At 49.3% G+C, this 16,564-nt stretch overlaps 1 protein-coding gene across 1 annotated transcript in view; it reads left to right on the top strand.

Moving 5' to 3' along the window:
* The first annotated feature begins 8,007 nt into the window (after positions 1-8,007).
* BAALC (BAALC binder of MAP3K1 and KLF4) overlaps positions 8,008-16,564 on the top strand; it is a 100,567-nt gene continuing 92,010 nt past the window's right edge. Inside the window, exon 1 of the mRNA XM_066264634.1 lies at positions 8,008-8,323. Coding sequence (XP_066120731.1) covers positions 8,179-8,323 — 145 coding nt within the window. The 5' untranslated portion in view covers positions 8,008-8,178. The remainder of the gene's footprint in view (positions 8,324-16,564) is intronic.

The raw sequence follows: 16,564 nt of genomic DNA, 5'->3' as shown, positions 1-16,564 counted from the left end.
AGACAGACTCCACATGCGCACCAGCAGGAGTCCACCCAGCAACCCCTGTCTGGGCTGATGCTCAAATCTACCTAGCTATTCTCAGCATCTGAGGCTGACGCGTTCAGACCAACCGCGCTATCCCTCAGCACCCAGGCCAACTTCAAACCAATCGAGCCACTGGCTGAGAATGAGGAGAGGGAGGGGAAAAGAAGCAGATGATCTCTCCTCCTGTGTGCCCTGACTGGGGATCAAACCCTGGACATCCGTACACGAGGCCAACACTCTATTCACTGAGCCAACCAGCCAGGGACTGCCATTGATGTTAATTAACATTGTGGAAGGCATTATTTAAATCTAGAGAAAACACTTTGTCCACACTCAGGAAAAAGTAACCATCTCCCCTTCCCTTTTTTCTAAAGAGAAGTAAGATTCCATGTGTGTGGACTAAGAGATCTAGGCTCTAATCATTCTCTCTCTGACATTTAGAGTAACCTTTGGCAAATTACTCAACCTTTCCTTGTTCCAGGTGAAGAGGAAGTACAGAGGACAGTATTATTAATTTATCCAGTACAATGTTAGAAGACACAGATAATGATGGCTCTAATGGTCCTTAAGAATATGTAATGTGGCCCTGGCTGGCTGGCTCAGTGATAGAGCGTCAGCCTGGCGTGCAGGAGTCCCAGGTTCGATTCCCGGCCAGGGCACACAGGGGAAGCACCCATCTGCTTCTCCACCCCTCCCCCTCTCCTTCCTCTCTGTCTCTCTCTTCCCCTCCTGGAGCCAGGGCTCCATTGGAGCAAAGATGGCCCAGGCGCTGGGGATGGCTCCTTGGCCTCTGCCCCAGGCGCTAGAATGGCTCTGGTTGCAACAGAGCGACACCCCAGATGGGCAGAGTGTCGCCCCCTGGTGGGCATGCCGGGTGGATCCCGATCGGGCACATGAGAGTCTGTCTGCCTGCCTCCCCGTTTCTAACTTCAGAAAAATACAAAAAAAAAAAAAAAGAATATGTAATGCTATGTGGATATTTTATCAAAATTTCTCCAGGTTTTCAGAATTCTCTTGGAATGAATACTGTGGGAATATGACTTTCTGTTCTCACCCCTGATCTAGTCCCCTTCTATTACAGTTCACAACTTGAAGTTGTTCTGTCATTTAAAAAAAAAATTACCCATCCACCTCATCATCACCAGATTTTTCTCTCCAGGCCATTTCCAGCAGAATGTGCCTCAGAGAATAAAACAGATATTCATTGCATCTTATCAATGAAAGGAAGTATTATATAATGAAATCAGAAACTTAGAAACATCAGCAGCTGCTTTGTCCTGGGTTTTCATTGGGGGTGTGATGAAGTGCCACCAGACATTAATTCAGGCAGCGGGACAAATTCTGAAGACATTGAAAGAACTCGCCAAATCTCTTTAACCCAATGTTGCTGACCTCTCTTCTTGTGAGAATTACTTGGTTTAAAGATTAGTGGAGGAAGAATTTATAGTGTTTAGTTTCACATTTGAATTTCATTTACTATATTAATGTTTTATGGTAACATATCCAATTACTTTTTTTTTGGGGGGGGGTAAAATTTCCTCTCTCACCTTTTCTAACTTCTTAAACCAAGTCAAAAACTCATGTATCCTCTTGCCATTTTAATAATTCAGTTTCCCTTGTTCATGCCGTCTGTCTGCAACACCTCAATTCCAGGTGTACCATGTTTCTGCCTGGAGCTGGAGTCATTCTTCACAGGTGAGAGATGCATGAATGGGCCTGTGTCAAGTGACATTGCTGACTTTTTTACCCAGGTGTAGGAAGTGGAATCAGATTTTGTGCTTTAGGGTGCTAACTCCAAGCTCTCTTCTTTTTACCACAAAATTGCAATTTGTAGATCAATGAGGATGTGCCAGCTAGCCAGGACTGGGGACTTGATGGTGGCAGGGAGGCAGTGCTCAGTGGAAAGTGCTTTAAAATCCTCCAGAGGGACGACAGGGGGTGTGGTGGGGCACTTGCTAAGGTATGGCATTCAGGGCGAGAGAGACTTACCTGGGGTCTGCACCTCATTTGCCAGAATTATTGCTGCTACTACTCCTCATTTATATTACTTTTTCACTGGGAAAAACTGAAACTTACAAGGCAGTGAATCCAGCTTTACTCTCTTTCAGACAACTCATCCTGACAGCAGGTTTAGGGTCGTATGCAGCATCTGTTCTGTCCTGGACCCTGACTGCCAAACTGAAGGTCTCTTCCCTCGACTCACAACATTGGGGCAGACCCCAGTGATTTTTGGGTCACAGAAATAAGACCTGGAGGGGGAATGGTTTGGGGACTCTAGAAATGAGCCAGGGGTGGTACTCACCACAGAGGGTCTTAAAGCCACAGATACATTATTTTGAGAATCCCACCAGGTAACAAATATCACTCAGCAATAGCTTTTAAAGGCATAGTCAATAAATAAATAAATAAATAAAGGCATAGTCTACTGTATGGCTCTGGATGGCTTTGGCTGAGGTTTTTCAATTTCCTGTTACAACCTCCCCCCCCCCCTTAGAATAATTCATTCTTTTTGTTGCTTTTAAAATTGATGGTAAAAGATGAGCAGTTGATACCATTCAAGATAGAAAGTCTGAAGAGATGGTTTAAAATAATTTATTATATTTCCATAATTATATTTAATTTATTACATTTATTCGTGAAGTTTTGGGAGAATATTCAATGCCAACTCAAAGAGTTGTAGTTAAAAGAACACTGAGCCATTGGTCAGAGGCTCCAAGCTGCCGTTGAAACTTCAGCTCTGTCGGAAATAACAACTTACTCTGTGACTTTGGGCGATTCCACAAACCTCTCTGAGCTGTGATGTCCTAGCTGGTGAAAACAAAGGACTGGATCAACTGATCTCTAAGTTTTTTTGGACTTAAAATGTCTCTGAATTTATGGTGTATGTGATAGCAAGAAGAGAGGCCATGGGAAAAAACAACAACAGATGGTTGCTCCAGAGATAAATGATTACGTAACAATGGTAGTAAGAAATTTTATTTGCAGAAATGCTGTCAGTAGTAACATCAGAACGGAAGGAAGAAGGAAGGAGGGCAAACAAAAAAGACTACCATTTTCCGAACTTCTGCTGGGTGCTAAGCACCTTTGCAGTGATCTCATATGAGATCACTCCTTTCAGATATTTCTTCCTTGAAAGAGAGAGATGCCACTGTTGCTCCTTGCTCTGAACACGCAGCAATCGCCAGCACTGATGGAGGCTTCCTGTGTGCCAGGTGAGTGCTTTCCAAGCACTTTACACATCCTCACACAATTAATTATCGCCATTCACAGCTGAGAAAATGGAGACTCCTAGAAAACGGAGGCGCAGGTCCTGGAGGATCTTCCAAAGCTGAGTGTGCGCCATATCTCCATCCATCAAGTCTCTGCCATGCCTGAAGAAAGTGTTAAGCGGTGACTGGAATATCAAACTAGGAGTCAGAAGCTGGGACAGAGATAAGTTGCTTTTCATAAGAAAAGGAGCAAGACCAGGACAGGGGAGACTGAGGTGGAAGTGGGGTGCCAGGCGTTGGGAAGTGAAGATCAATCACTAGAAAATCAAAGCAGGAAGGGAAAATATTTGGGGAAAGAAATGTTTCTTCAGATATCTTTCATACGCTGATGCCTCCTAAATTTATTTTTCTAGCCTCTGTCTTGAGTTCCAGATTTGGAGCCATGTGGTCATGAAAACTAGCATTTATAGAGCTACTTTTGCTATATTCAGGTAACTAGGTTGTTTTACATATGTAAACTCAAATTTCACAGGCATCTCAAATTCAATCACAGCAGCACTCCTCATCCACCTGCCATTTCCAGACCTCTCCACCCCAATAAATTTCTTACTAGAGGTTTGCCTCTAGTATTCCTCTCCTCAGTAACTGGCCATCCTATTCACCCAACGCCTCGAACCATCCACTGTCATCAGCTCTCTCTGGAGTCTCCCAGTGCTCTCCCAAATCCCACTCTGCCTCTCTGGGGTCTCCCAGTGCTCTCCCAGATCCCACCCTGCCTCTCCGGAGTCTCCCAGTGCTCTCCCGGATCCCACCCTGCCTCTCCGGAGCCTCCCAGTGCTCTCCCGGATCCCACTCTGCCTCTCTGGGGTCTCCCAGTGCTCTCCCAGATCCCACTCTGCCTCTTCGGAGTCTCCCAGTGCTCTCCCAGATCCCACTCTGCCTCTCTGGGGTCTCCCAGTGCTCTCCCAGACCCCACTCTGCCTCTCCGGAGTCTCCCAGTGCTCTCCCAGATCCCACTCTGCCTCTCTGGGGTCTCCCAGTGCTCTCCCAGACCCCACTCTGCCTCTCCGGAGTCTCCCAGTGCTCTCCCAGATCCCACTCTGCCTCTCTGGAGCCTCCCAGTGCTCTCCCAGATCCCACTCTGCCTCTCCGGAGTCTCCCAGTGCTCTCCCAGATCCCACTCTGCCTCTCTGGGGTCTCCCAGTGCTCTCCCGGATCCCACTCTGCCTTTCTGGAGCCTCCCAGTGCTCTCCTGGACCCCACTCTGCCTCTCCGGAGTCTCCCAGTGCTCTCCCGGATCCCACTCTGCCTCTCTGGAGCCTCCCAGTGCTCTCCCGGATCCCACTCTGCCTCTCTGGAGCCTCCCAGTGCTCTCCCAGACCCCACTCTGCCTCTCTGGAGTCTCCCAGTGCTCTCCCGGATCCCACTCTGCCTCTCCGGAGTCTCCCAGTGCTCTCCCGGATCCCACTCTGCCTCTCTGGAGCCTCCCAGTGCTCTCCCGGATCCCACTCTGCCTCTCTGGAGCCTCCCAGTGCTCTCCCAGATCCCACTCTGGCCTCTCTGCCCACCCGTCCCGTTCTTCACCTGCCCTCAGTGTGACAGTTTGCTAGAGCAGATCTAATGCTGGCAGTGTGTGGCTTAAAGCTCTCTCACATTTCCTACTCTCTTAGGATAAAGTCCAAATCCTTTCTATGGCTGTTTCCACGCACAGGCTGGCCCAGCCTGCTCCTCCACCTCCTCGCATACTTACCGCATTTCCTCTGCTCAGTGGGGGCTCCAGCTTTAGGGGCCTTCTTCCATTTTCACCAACTGCCTGGCCCCTCCCCAACTCAGGCACTCTTTCTGTTTGACTCCTCTGCAGACCGTGACATCGCTAAGTAGCTGGATAGGAAAGAAGCATTTCACCCTAAATCCGAGGGAAGCAGAGGCTTCTTCAGAGATCTTGAGAATACTCTGTCTCAGAGAGCTGGTTCTTCTTAAACCCAAATAGAAAGGAAAAAGGGCATAGGGCACCTGAATTCCAACGGGGTGGGGCAGCTACGACATCCTGGAGGACTGCACCACTGCCACCTCACAGCTGAACCAGGTGACAGGTGGGGCCACCTCGAAAGGAGAAGCAAAGCCTGCAGGGGAAATGCCAGCCTGGGCTCTGGGGTGGGAGCAGGCTTAGCGTGAGGGGGAGGGGACCCTGGTCTTGGCTCAGGGGTCTTTGCACACTTCTGCCGTATGGATTCTGATTAGTGCCTGCCAGAGGGATGTCTAACGCTCTGCCCTAAACTGGATCGTCTTTCATCTAAATTAAAATAATTGAAGTGAACTGAATTACTACAGAAAGATTATTTATCCAGGGGACATTTATTGGGGGCCTCTTGTGTGCCAGGTAATGCCCTGGACTCATCCTATGAACTGGATGCTACATACTGAATGTTATTGACAATGTACTCTAGTCTACACTCTAAAATTATATAGAGTATAACAACTACTATACTTATATATTCTGTATATTTTATAAGATGTATTAAACAGTACACGCTACAGTCTATAGACAATAGATAATATACACAATATATTGTATGGATAGTGTTTTGCTATAATAGGTATTTTGTGAATACATGTTGAATGAGGGAAAACATTCAACACCATGTATTCTGGCAGTACCTGGTCATTGAGGATTTATTCTTCCAATCCTCCTTTCTTAGCCCTCTTTATAAGGGAGGTTTCCTTCCTTTATCACATATTCTGGTTCCTTTTAGTAAGTTTGTTTGCCCACCCAAGTCTGAGCGGGGTCTGTACAAGGGAATGAAGGGCTGATGAGAGCTGGGCAGTGGACCCCAGAATGTCAAGGCCGTCCAGTGGGTTTGGAGGGAAGCCAGCCATACTTTGCAGCCCCATCCAGCGAGGGTGTCCAGATGACACAGTTCCTGGTCTTTTGCTTTCTTGAGAACAAAGTTCTGATCAGGAAGTGGCAGAATAGGAAAGGGTGTTAACAACAGAGTCTACTCCAACTCTTTCAGAAATCATAGGTCCCACTCCTTACTCCCCAAACCAACTAAGACAGGGCGGGCTGTGGCTGCTCCTTAAATATTCTCCCCTAGTTTTCCAGAGTTGAAACATGCTCCAGGGCCGCCTTTCATTTTCCACAACTGCCTGGCACCTCCCCAATTCAGATACTTTATTTATTTTATTTTTTTTGTTTTTGTATTTTTCTGAAGCTGGAAACAGGGAGAGACAGTCAGACAGACTCCCGCATGCGCCCGACCGGGATCCACCCGGCACGTCCACCAGGGGGCGACGCTCTGCCCACCAGGGGGCGATGCTCTGCCCCTCTGGGGCGTCGCTCTGTTGCGACCAGAGCCACTCTAGTGCCTGGGGCAGAAGCCAAGGAGCCATCCCCAACGCCCGGGCCATCTTTGCTCCAATGGAGCCTTGCTGCCGGAGGGGAAGAGAGAGACAGAGAGGAAAGAGAGGGGGAGGGGTGGAGAAGCAGATGGGTGCTTCTCCTGTGTGCCTTGGCCTAGAATCGAACCCGGGACTTCTGCACAGCAGGCCAACACTCTACCACTGAGCCAACTGGCCAGGGCTATTTTTTTTAATTAAAAAAAAATTTTTTTTGTATCTCTCCCAAGTTGGAAATGGGGAGGCAGTCTGACAGACTCCAGCATGCGCCCAACCGGGATCCACCTGGCACGCCCACCAGGAGGAGACACTCTGCCCATCCAGGGCTTCGCTCTGTTGCAACCAGAGGCACCCCAGTGCCTGAGGCAGAGGCCACAGAGCCATTCTCAGTGCCCAGGCCAACCCTGCTCCAATGGAGCCCTGGCTGCGTGAGGGGAAGAGAGAGACAGAGAGGAAGGAGAGGGGGAAGGGTGGAGAAGCAGATGGGCGCTTCTTCTGTGTGCCCTGGCCGGGAATTGAACCCGGGACTCCAGCGGCCAGGCCGACGCTCTACCACTGAGCCATCCAGCCAGGGCCAATACTTTTTAATTTATTTTTTAATTTTTTAAAAAATTGATGAGAGATGTTGATTTGTTGTTCCACTTATTTATGCATTCATTGACTGATTCTTGTATGTGCCCTGGCCAGGAACTGAACCTGCAATGTTGGCTTATTTGCACAACATTCTAACCAACTGAGCTACGCCACCAGGGCCAGGCTGTGTTTGAACTAGGAAATGAAGTGAGCAATAGTCACTGCTACTGAAACAAGTATGCAGGGAGCCTGGGGTCTCTTCCTCAGTGCTTCAGCTTCCCCCAGAATGGTGAATGGAATCAAGGAGGAAGAAAGGGAAAAAGGAAGGAAGGAAAAGAAAAAGGAAAGAAGGAAGGAAGGAAAGAATGAAGGAAGGAAGGAAGGAAGGAAGGAAGGAAGGAAGGAAGGAAGGAAGGAAGGAAGAAAAGAAATAAAAGAAAAAAGAAAGGCAGGAGGATGGATGGATGGATGGATGGATGGAAGGGAGGATGGATGAATGGGTGAACAGGTGGATGGGGGAATGCATGAATGCTCAGAGCCTGAGCCCTAACTCCTGCCCCCGGGCCGAACCTCTGGTGGGAGCTCCCCCGTCCCACACCCCGACACCCGAGCCCCTTCTCCTCCTGTCTTGGGCTGCAGCCTCTGCGCCCCCGCAGGCTCTGGGGCGCCGAAGGAGGGTGCGGGGGAGAGGGGACTAGGGGTGGGGTGAGGGAGAGCAGAGCTGGTAGGGGAAAGTGGGGAAGGCGAGGTGGGGAAGGGGAGGGCCTTGCAGGGCGAGAGGTGGGGCTCTCGGGGAGAGGGCGCAGCGGAGGGGGCGGCTGAGCGCCCAGCTGAGGCTTGGTGGGCTCAGGACGCGATGCCGCCGCCGCCACCGCCACCGCCACCGCCGTGTCTCGCCAGACCGGGCTGAGCCGCCGCTCCAGCCTCCAGCCTCCAGCCGAGAGGCCGCCAGGCGCGTCCGCCGCGCGGGAGGATGGGCTGCGGCGGGAGCCGGGCTGATGCCATCGAGCCCCGCTACTACGAGAGCTGGACCCGGGAGACCGAGTCCACCTGGCTCACCTACACCGACTCGGACACGCCGCCCAGCAACGCCGCCCCGGACAGCGGCCCGGAGGCGGGTGAGTGAGCCTGGCCCCCGCAGACCCCCGGGCGCAGGGCGCAGGGTGGCCGGGGCAGCGGAGGAGGCGGGTGAGTGAGCCTGGCCCCCGAAGACCCCCGGGCGCAGGGCGCAGGGTGGCCGGGGCAGCGGAGGAGGCGGGTGAGTGAGCCTGGGCCCCGCAGACCCCCGGGCGCAGGGCGCAGGGTGGCCGGGGCAGCGGAGGAGGCGGGTGAGTGAGCCTGGGCCCCGCAGACCCCCGGGCGCTGGGCTCAGGGAGGCCGGGGCAGCGGAGGAGGCGGGTGAGTGAGCCTGGCCCCCGCAGACCCCCGGGCGCAGGGCGCAGGGTGGCCGGGGCAGCGGAGGAGGCGGGTGAGTGAGCCTGGCCCCCGCAGACCCCCGGGCGCAGGGCGCAGGGAGGCCGGGGCAGCGGAGGAGGCGGGCAGGATGGGAGCAGGGCGGGTGGGGGGCGCCGAAGACAGGGCCGTCAGCCAGAGAATTTGGGGAGGGGACAGGGAAGGGGGAGACAGACAGTAAGTGCCCGGACCGGCTGACAGACCCAGGCCCGGGAGCAGGGTGGAAGAGGTACCTCAGGGGCTGAGCGCACCTCTCGTGCCTGGGGGAAGCCCAGCACTGCCTGCTTCCGCCCGGAGTCTCACTCCTGGGCCGGGTGGGGTGGGAGAACAGCACCTGGCACGCATACTACCTTCAGCCCACCCACGCTCCCGGCCCTCCGGGTTCGCCTCCGCCCCCACTTCGGTCCGTGTCCCGTCTGGCCTCCTGTGTTCCCAGCCAGGTCACTTCTCCATGCACCGGCCACCTGACCTCTCGCTCTCTCTCTGGACTTAAGAGACACAGTGCCTAGCTCAGATCCTCTGTGTGGAGTCTACTTCGTTGCTTCCCCTTACTCCCTGCTGGGAAGATGTCCCTTCCATACCTTCCAAAGCCGGAATCCTAGGTCAATGCAAAATAAACGCCCTCTGGTTTTATCATGAGTTCTATACTGAAGCTTACTTTTCAGGCAGTTGTTTAATAGTGACGACTTCCCTCCGAACCGCCTGGTGCCTCAGTGCCTTTACATGAGGCAGGGCATGAAACTGGATCAGGACTAGAAATCGAATGCTCTTACCTAGGTTGTCCCCCACTAGCAGAATTCTGATGGAAGGATACGCCAAGAATTTTCTGGTCAGGTCACAAAATCGGGTTTGTTATTATTGCTGTTATTATTTTGTTATTATTTTAGCAGACACTAATAATTGTAGGCTGGAAATAAAAACAGACAAACTGTTGCCACAGACTGATTTTTACATAAACTGTTGGTGATGTGAAAAGGCAAAATCTCACTACTTTTTATATGGATGTTGTCAAAAACCAGATCAGTATTTGGATTGCACTGTTTCAACCATTTTCAGGCCTCTTCATGTTATTGGCATTATTGAATAATGAAATCTAAAACAGAAAATGAGGTTAATTTGAAGTATAATGTATAACATAAGGAGGAGGAAGGAAATGTGAACTACTCTTAAAAGATCAATAATCCTAAACCCATGCCTCCTAAATAAAAGCTGTCACTTTAATCTGGAAAATCGGTCTCTCCATCTTTTTAGAACTGAAGCTGGCTCCCTTTTCACATGAACTCTGTGACTTCCTTTTTTTTAAAGTGATAACTGTCAGTGAAAAATGTGCAAGGAATAACACTATATTTGTCTCTAATTATTCTGACTCAACAGTAGCAATCAGAATGGTTATTTTGTGTTGCTGATGCTTTCAGCAACTTTCGAAATGACATGTTGGCCGAATTCAGTGTCAGAATGAGGATAAGAGGTAAGCCTTTAAAGTAGACCTGGTAAATGTTACATGTAACTACCGTCCCCAAAGAGGTGTGGTACTTCTTAGCAGAGCCAAAGGCCAGACTGTACTCCAAAGAAATTAGGTTGAAAAAGGTTGAAAAGATCCAGTGTGAAAAAGAACCAAGTATAGCATCAGGGAATGGTTGCCATGGTGACTGGGAGTATATGGTGTGTGTGTGTGTGTGTGTGTGTGTGTGTGTGTGTTGTGTGTGTTCATATTTATGGGTATGAGAGAATTATTATGTGCTGGCTAAATATGTACATATTTATTCATTTCCAAAGGTTATTCACTTACTACTCTGCTATCCTGAGTCATATCCCATTATGCATCATGAAATCTGGTCCTTGCAATGGGTGGGGCCTGGGACAGGCAAGCTCCTTTGTGGTATCCTGCCAACAAGGGCCCACCCTGCCAGGCACATACCCCTGAAGACCTGCATCGTTCACAGGAAGAGCTCAGCTCCCATTCCGGTACAGCAAGTAGCCTAAAATTGGCAAGACTCTTAGATGGGCAGGATCATTTCAATTTCTTAGAAATTTTCATCAGCTTCAGGGGAGAGGGACATTTCTGGAGATCAAGATGGGCCTTGGCCAGTTGGCCCAGTGGTAGAGTGCTGGCCTGGCATGTAAATGTCCTGGGTTGGATTCTCAGTCAGAGCACACAGGAGAAGTGCCCATCTGCTTCTCCACCCCTCCCCCTCTTGCTTCTCTCTCTCTCTCTCTCTCTCTCTCTCTCTCTCTTTCTCTCTTCCCCTCCTGTAGTCATGGCTCCATTGGAATGCGTTGGCCCCAGGTGCTGAGGATGGCTCCATGGCCTCCACCTCAGGCACTAAGAAGAGCTCAGTTGCTGAGCAATGGAGTAATGCCCCACATGGGTGGAACATCATCCCCTAGCGGGCTTACTGGGTAGATCCCCCCATTGGGGTGCATGCGGGAGTCTGTCTCCGCCTCCCCTCCTCTCACTGAATAAAAACAAACAAACAAAAGAAGAAGATCAAGACGGAACCAAAGCTTCCATGGAGGCGTACTGGCAGTCCCTAGGGCCTTTAGAAAAGTGGCCTCATTTCTGTGGACTTTTCAGAATGGGAACTGGACATCTTTAGATAGAGCATTTGAGAAAACTACAAATCTCCTGTGTTTCAGCTGCCCTGGGAAGGTAGCCAGGGTTCTTTATTCCTTTCTGCCTCACTGCCCCACATCTCACCCACACCCCCCAGTGAACTCCGTCCCCAGCTTCTGGGAGGCGCCTACTGGCCCACAGTGAATGTGCTGTGATAGGAAGCCGGATGCCACCCCCCCCCCCCTTTCCATCAACCGCTTTCTGATTGGGGACAAAAAGAAAGCCTGGATTCAGGAGAGTCCAGATTGTAAAATCACAAATATGGCTTCATTACTAGAATTCAAAAGCTAGAGAGGTCTCTGGAGGTCACCTATTCAAGGCAGAAGGGACTTAATTAAATTGCCCTGGTGTACACATTCTCTCATCCACTTCATAGCTCTTACTTACCCACAGTACCCTCTGTCTTGAAAGGTCCTTTATTTCTGAGCCCCTGGTCACTCTCCTTTAGTGTCAAATCAAAGCCACTTTCTCTGGCCAGCCCAACCTCAGGGGCTATGAGGACAGGGAGTGGATTCATCATCTCTATGTCTTATGTGCTAGCCCCGTGGGCACCAATGACAGGTGCTCAGTAAATATTGGTGGAAAGGGGGCCTGTTTTTTTGTCAGTCCCACAAAGGAAAGAGCTTCTCGCATCCTCCTTATTCAAAAAGTGGTCCTGAGCCTCTGGTCTCCATTTCTGGAGATCATTGCCAGGAGCCAGCAGAATTCAGTTAGGTTTTTAGATTCAGCTATTATGTAGGCTTAGAATTAAAGACTTAGCTGAAGCCACGGAAGCTGATATCCATTGCTTCCCTGTGTCATCGAAGCTTGTCTTTCTGTCACAGGAGGAAATTAAATTCATCTGGCATGATTTAGTCCTCATAAAATCAGTTTGCTGGATTGATTTTTACTTCTGCTGTCTGATGGGGGTCTCCCACAGAGAAAAGGAGGCCGAGATTGCCACGCCCCAGTGAGCAGCCATTCTGTATGTGAATAGCTTCCTAGCTTCACTTTGGTTTAATCACAAGTCCCTTTAATTGCATCCTTAAACATCCCCTTTTGTACTGTTATCTTTTTCTAACTTCTCTAGAGAATAAGACATTTCATATTTCTCTAAAGTGCTTCTATTTCTTAGTTTTAAATTGGTATAATAATTGATTTAGTAAATGCAACATGAAAGACTGTGGACAAATGATTTACCTAAATAAATGAAAATGTCAAATAAAAGGAAGAGCACCTATTGTAATATCACCCTTAGCTGGAGTGTATTGATGAGTTACGGGGGGCCAGGCACTGTATCAGTGGCCCCTGTGGATAAGGTGGGCTCACCCTCACAGCAGGGATAAGGTGGAAACTGTTACTCTCCCCCTTTTTACACATGAGGGTTAGACTGTGTGGTAACTTGTCCCTGCCTAGGACCAGAGTCCAAAACCCACACTGCTAAATACTGCCTTCCTGATTAATGGAGAGCTAAGTATAGAATTCTTGATTTTGCAGTCGCTGAGACTCAGAGACTAGCCTGACCTCCTGATATTCTGGTCTGGTCTCAGGCTGCAGTTTTCTCCTCCGGCACCCCTGAGGGTGGGCTGCCTCTCCCTAGGGAACAAGGCTGCCCCACACCTTTGTGGAGCAGTTTGTGGGAAACCATTCCTTCTGCCTTGTAATTTCTCCCTGGTGAGCTCTGGGTCCTTGGGATCGAGTCTGCACAGACGACTCTCTCAGTATCTGAAGGCTGCCATTGCATCTCCTCACCACTGGGCCTCCGGTCATTTCCCAGACCTCTGTAGGCTCAGACATATTCCTCCCAACCCTGTTTGGTTTGTCAAGGTACCTCTGCATACAAGGGGACCTATGGCTAGCTCCAAGCCACGTACAGATGACTCACATAAACCTGTGGTTAGTTAAAATGCTTAGGTCTCTCATTCTAGTTAAATTTAAGTTCCATGGTATCAGGGATGTTGTGTTTTCACTGCTGTAGACCCAGCACCAGGAACATGTAGCCAGCAACAGGAACAGTGACTGGAATGTAGGTGGCATTTAATAAATGTTTGTTGAATGGATTTTCTCCCTCTGAATTCTATATTTATACTATTGATTTCAGTAACCCAGATTTGGGATTTTTGTATTTGTTCTTGTTAAAATGAATTTTGTTGGTTTCAGTTTAATGTTTATACTTTCTGACCTTGATTTATTTTGATAGTGCCATGAAGACAATGTCCTAGGTCTTCCTACAGTGGCGGGATAAAGACATTTACTTGCTCTTCTGCCCGTGCAATATATATTTGATACAAAGATGAGTAAGTTAACAGAACAGGGGAGACAGGCATAAAGGACCAGCATGAGGGAAAGACGCAAGAGAGTGCAGGGACTGAGCGGTTCGCGTCTGAGCAGTGTGTGTCCAGACCCCGCGGGCCCACACAGCCTGAGGGAGTGAAGAAAGGTTGTCGGGGTTCCTTCTCTGAGATGAGAGTATCTGCAGAGAACCCACCTGGGGCTTTCTGATGGTTACGCCTCCTCCTTCTACCCAGATCTCTGTATACATCTGTTACACTTGTGGTTGTATTTTCAAATAACTATTGACTCATGTCTGCCCCCTTGGGAAGGACAAGCCCAGTTAAGTAAGGGCTCTTTCTTGCTACCATTGTATTCCTGTCCTAATGCTATGCCAGGTATAGTAGGACATCAAGTGCTCTCTCTTGAATGAATGAATAAATCTCCTAAAACTTCCAGGTGCCTATTTTTTTCTTCCAGTAGTCCCCAGAGGTAATGTTTTCTTTCCTCAAAAGTTCCATTTATGCCTGACCGGTTTTGGCTCAGTGGATAAAGCGTCGATCCAGAATGCTGAGGTCACTGGCCCTCATCAGTGCGGGATTGCTGGCTTGAGCAGGGGAATCATCCACACAATCCCAAAGCTCACCAGCTTGAGCTCAAAAAGTCACTGGCATGAACAGCCCATGGTCGCTGTCTTGAGCAAGGGGACACTGGCTTGGCCCCATCAAGGAACATATGAGAAGCGATTGATGTACTGTACAACTAAAGTGGAAGCAACTATGAGTTGATGCTTCTTGCCCTCTCTCTCCCTTCCTCTCTCTCTCAAAAATAAATAAGTAAATAAATAAAAATTTTTAAGAAATTCCATTTGTTTCTTCTTTTGGGTTCTTGTCTACCTGATTGGTCGCAAGTTGAGAAAGCATCCTGGCCTCTACACAGCCCTCTTTGTCAAACACAAGCCTCTTTGTTATAAGGGTTGTTTTGCCAAAACCACTACAAAAAACAGCTGGTAGCAAACCTAGGCAGTATATACAGTTTTAGGAAGTCTCATGTTCTCATGACCCTGGTGTCCTGGGCAAACAAAGCCCAGCTCTTCCCACAGGCTCGCCAGGCACTTGTGCAGCCCAGCGCTAGGCTGATCATACTGCATTGCTGGGCTTGTTCATACTTCTTGCTTTCCAGTTAGTCTGTGAGCTCCACCACATTGGGGACCGTGTGATTGACATTTGCATGCCTGGCATCTACCACATGTTTGTTCAATGACTGTAAAAATGAAGAAGTGGATGAATGATCCAACTATGCAAATGAAGTTTTGTATGTCTGTCTTGTACCTTCTTTCCTAAGTTTTAGATGATTTTTGTCTTAGAAATTGGTCCACTGAACCATGTGTTTGTTGGACACTAGATAAGCTATTCTGACTCTAATCAGAGGTGAATTTAGGATCCCAGGTTTGGGCTTTGGTGGGCTTCTCAGTCTGCAAGAAGTGTTTTTCTGGCTTATCCTGCATTCAGCAATCCCTCCGGCTGGTACCCTTGGAGGCCCCACCTCCACCCTTGGATCTGTGCACCTGTGCCCCACTGCACCTTCCCCTGAGAAGGCTGTTCTGCCTGCAGCAAAGTTGGGTGTCTGAACCTGTTGTTCCTGGACAACGGTGCCTAGGCTTTTCCATGACAGGCCCAAGGCCTCTGGCCACTCTCAGAAGATCATGTGGCTTCTGCTGAAAATCTTATTCCAGCCAGGATTCCTCCAGAGATTCTCTGACCAGTCTGAATGCCATCTTTGCTGCTGCCAGCTATAGAGAAGACTTGAAGGGTGTTCCCTGAGCCACGTTCTCTAGCTCCTAACAGCATTCACTTCCTCACATGCTCTCCTCCCACTCTCTTCCTGCCCAACCACCTCCATCTCTCTGGAGAGAACACTTTTGTAGAATATTATTATGAACTGTGCCTCCTCTAAATTTATGTTGACATCCTAACCTCCAATATATTAGAATGTGACCTTTTCTAATATATAATATATAATCTAATATATAATCCTATCTGGAGATAGGATCTTTTTTTTTTTTTTTTTTTTTTTTTTTGTATTTTTCTGAAGTTGGAAACGGGGAGGCAGTCAGACAGACTCCTGCATGCGCCCGACCGGGATCCACCTGGCACACCCACCAGGGGATGATGCTCTGCCCATCTGGGGCATTGCTCTTTTGCAACCAGAGCCATTCTAGCGCCTGAGGCAGAGGGCACAGAGCCATCCTCAGCGCCCGGGCCAACTTTGCTCCAATGGAGCCTTGGCTGCGGGAGGGGAAGAGAGAGACAGAGAGGAAGGAGAGGGGGAGGGGTGGAGAAGCAGATGGGCGCTTCTCCTGTGTGCCATGGCCGGGAATCAAACCCAGTACTCCTGCACACCTGGCTGACGCTCTACTACTGAGCCAACCAGCCAGGGCCTGGAGATAGGATCTTTTCAGAGATAATCAAGTTAATGCAATCATTAGGGTGGGCTCTAATCCAATATGCCTGATGTCCTTATAACAAGGGAATGTTGGACACAGACACACAGAGGGAGAACACCATGTGAAGATGAAGGTAGAGATCAGGAGATCAGAATGATGCTTCTGCAATCCCAGGAAGGCCAAAGATTGCCACCGGAAGCAGGGAGAGTGGCATGGAATGGACTTCCCTTGGCTTTCAGAAGGAACCACCCCTGCCAACACCTTGATCTCTGATTTCCAGCCTCCAGAACTGTGAGACAGTCCATTTCTGTTGTATAAACACCCCGGTTTGTGGGGCTTTGTTATGGCAGCCCTGGAAAACTAGTAGAAACATGTTTATGAGCACACACACTGTGAACATTTGGAAACCACGGGAGGACTGCTGCTGTCACTGCCTCACACAGTTTTCTAAGACTGGAGCTATTTCCTTATCATTTAAATTCAAATAGCATTTATTGAACATCTGTTATATATGGGAATTTTTCTTTTGGAGATTAGTTTAGGTAACTCCCTAAAATATCCTCAGTAACCACTGTGGCCACCATTTCCTAGGTGAGG

The sequence above is a fragment of the Saccopteryx bilineata genome, chromosome 3 (genome assembly GCF_036850765.1).
Source record: "Saccopteryx bilineata isolate mSacBil1 chromosome 3, mSacBil1_pri_phased_curated, whole genome shotgun sequence".
NCBI lineage: Eukaryota > Metazoa > Chordata > Mammalia > Chiroptera > Emballonuridae > Saccopteryx > Saccopteryx bilineata.
This window is presented reverse-complemented; position numbering and strand designations above follow the sequence as displayed.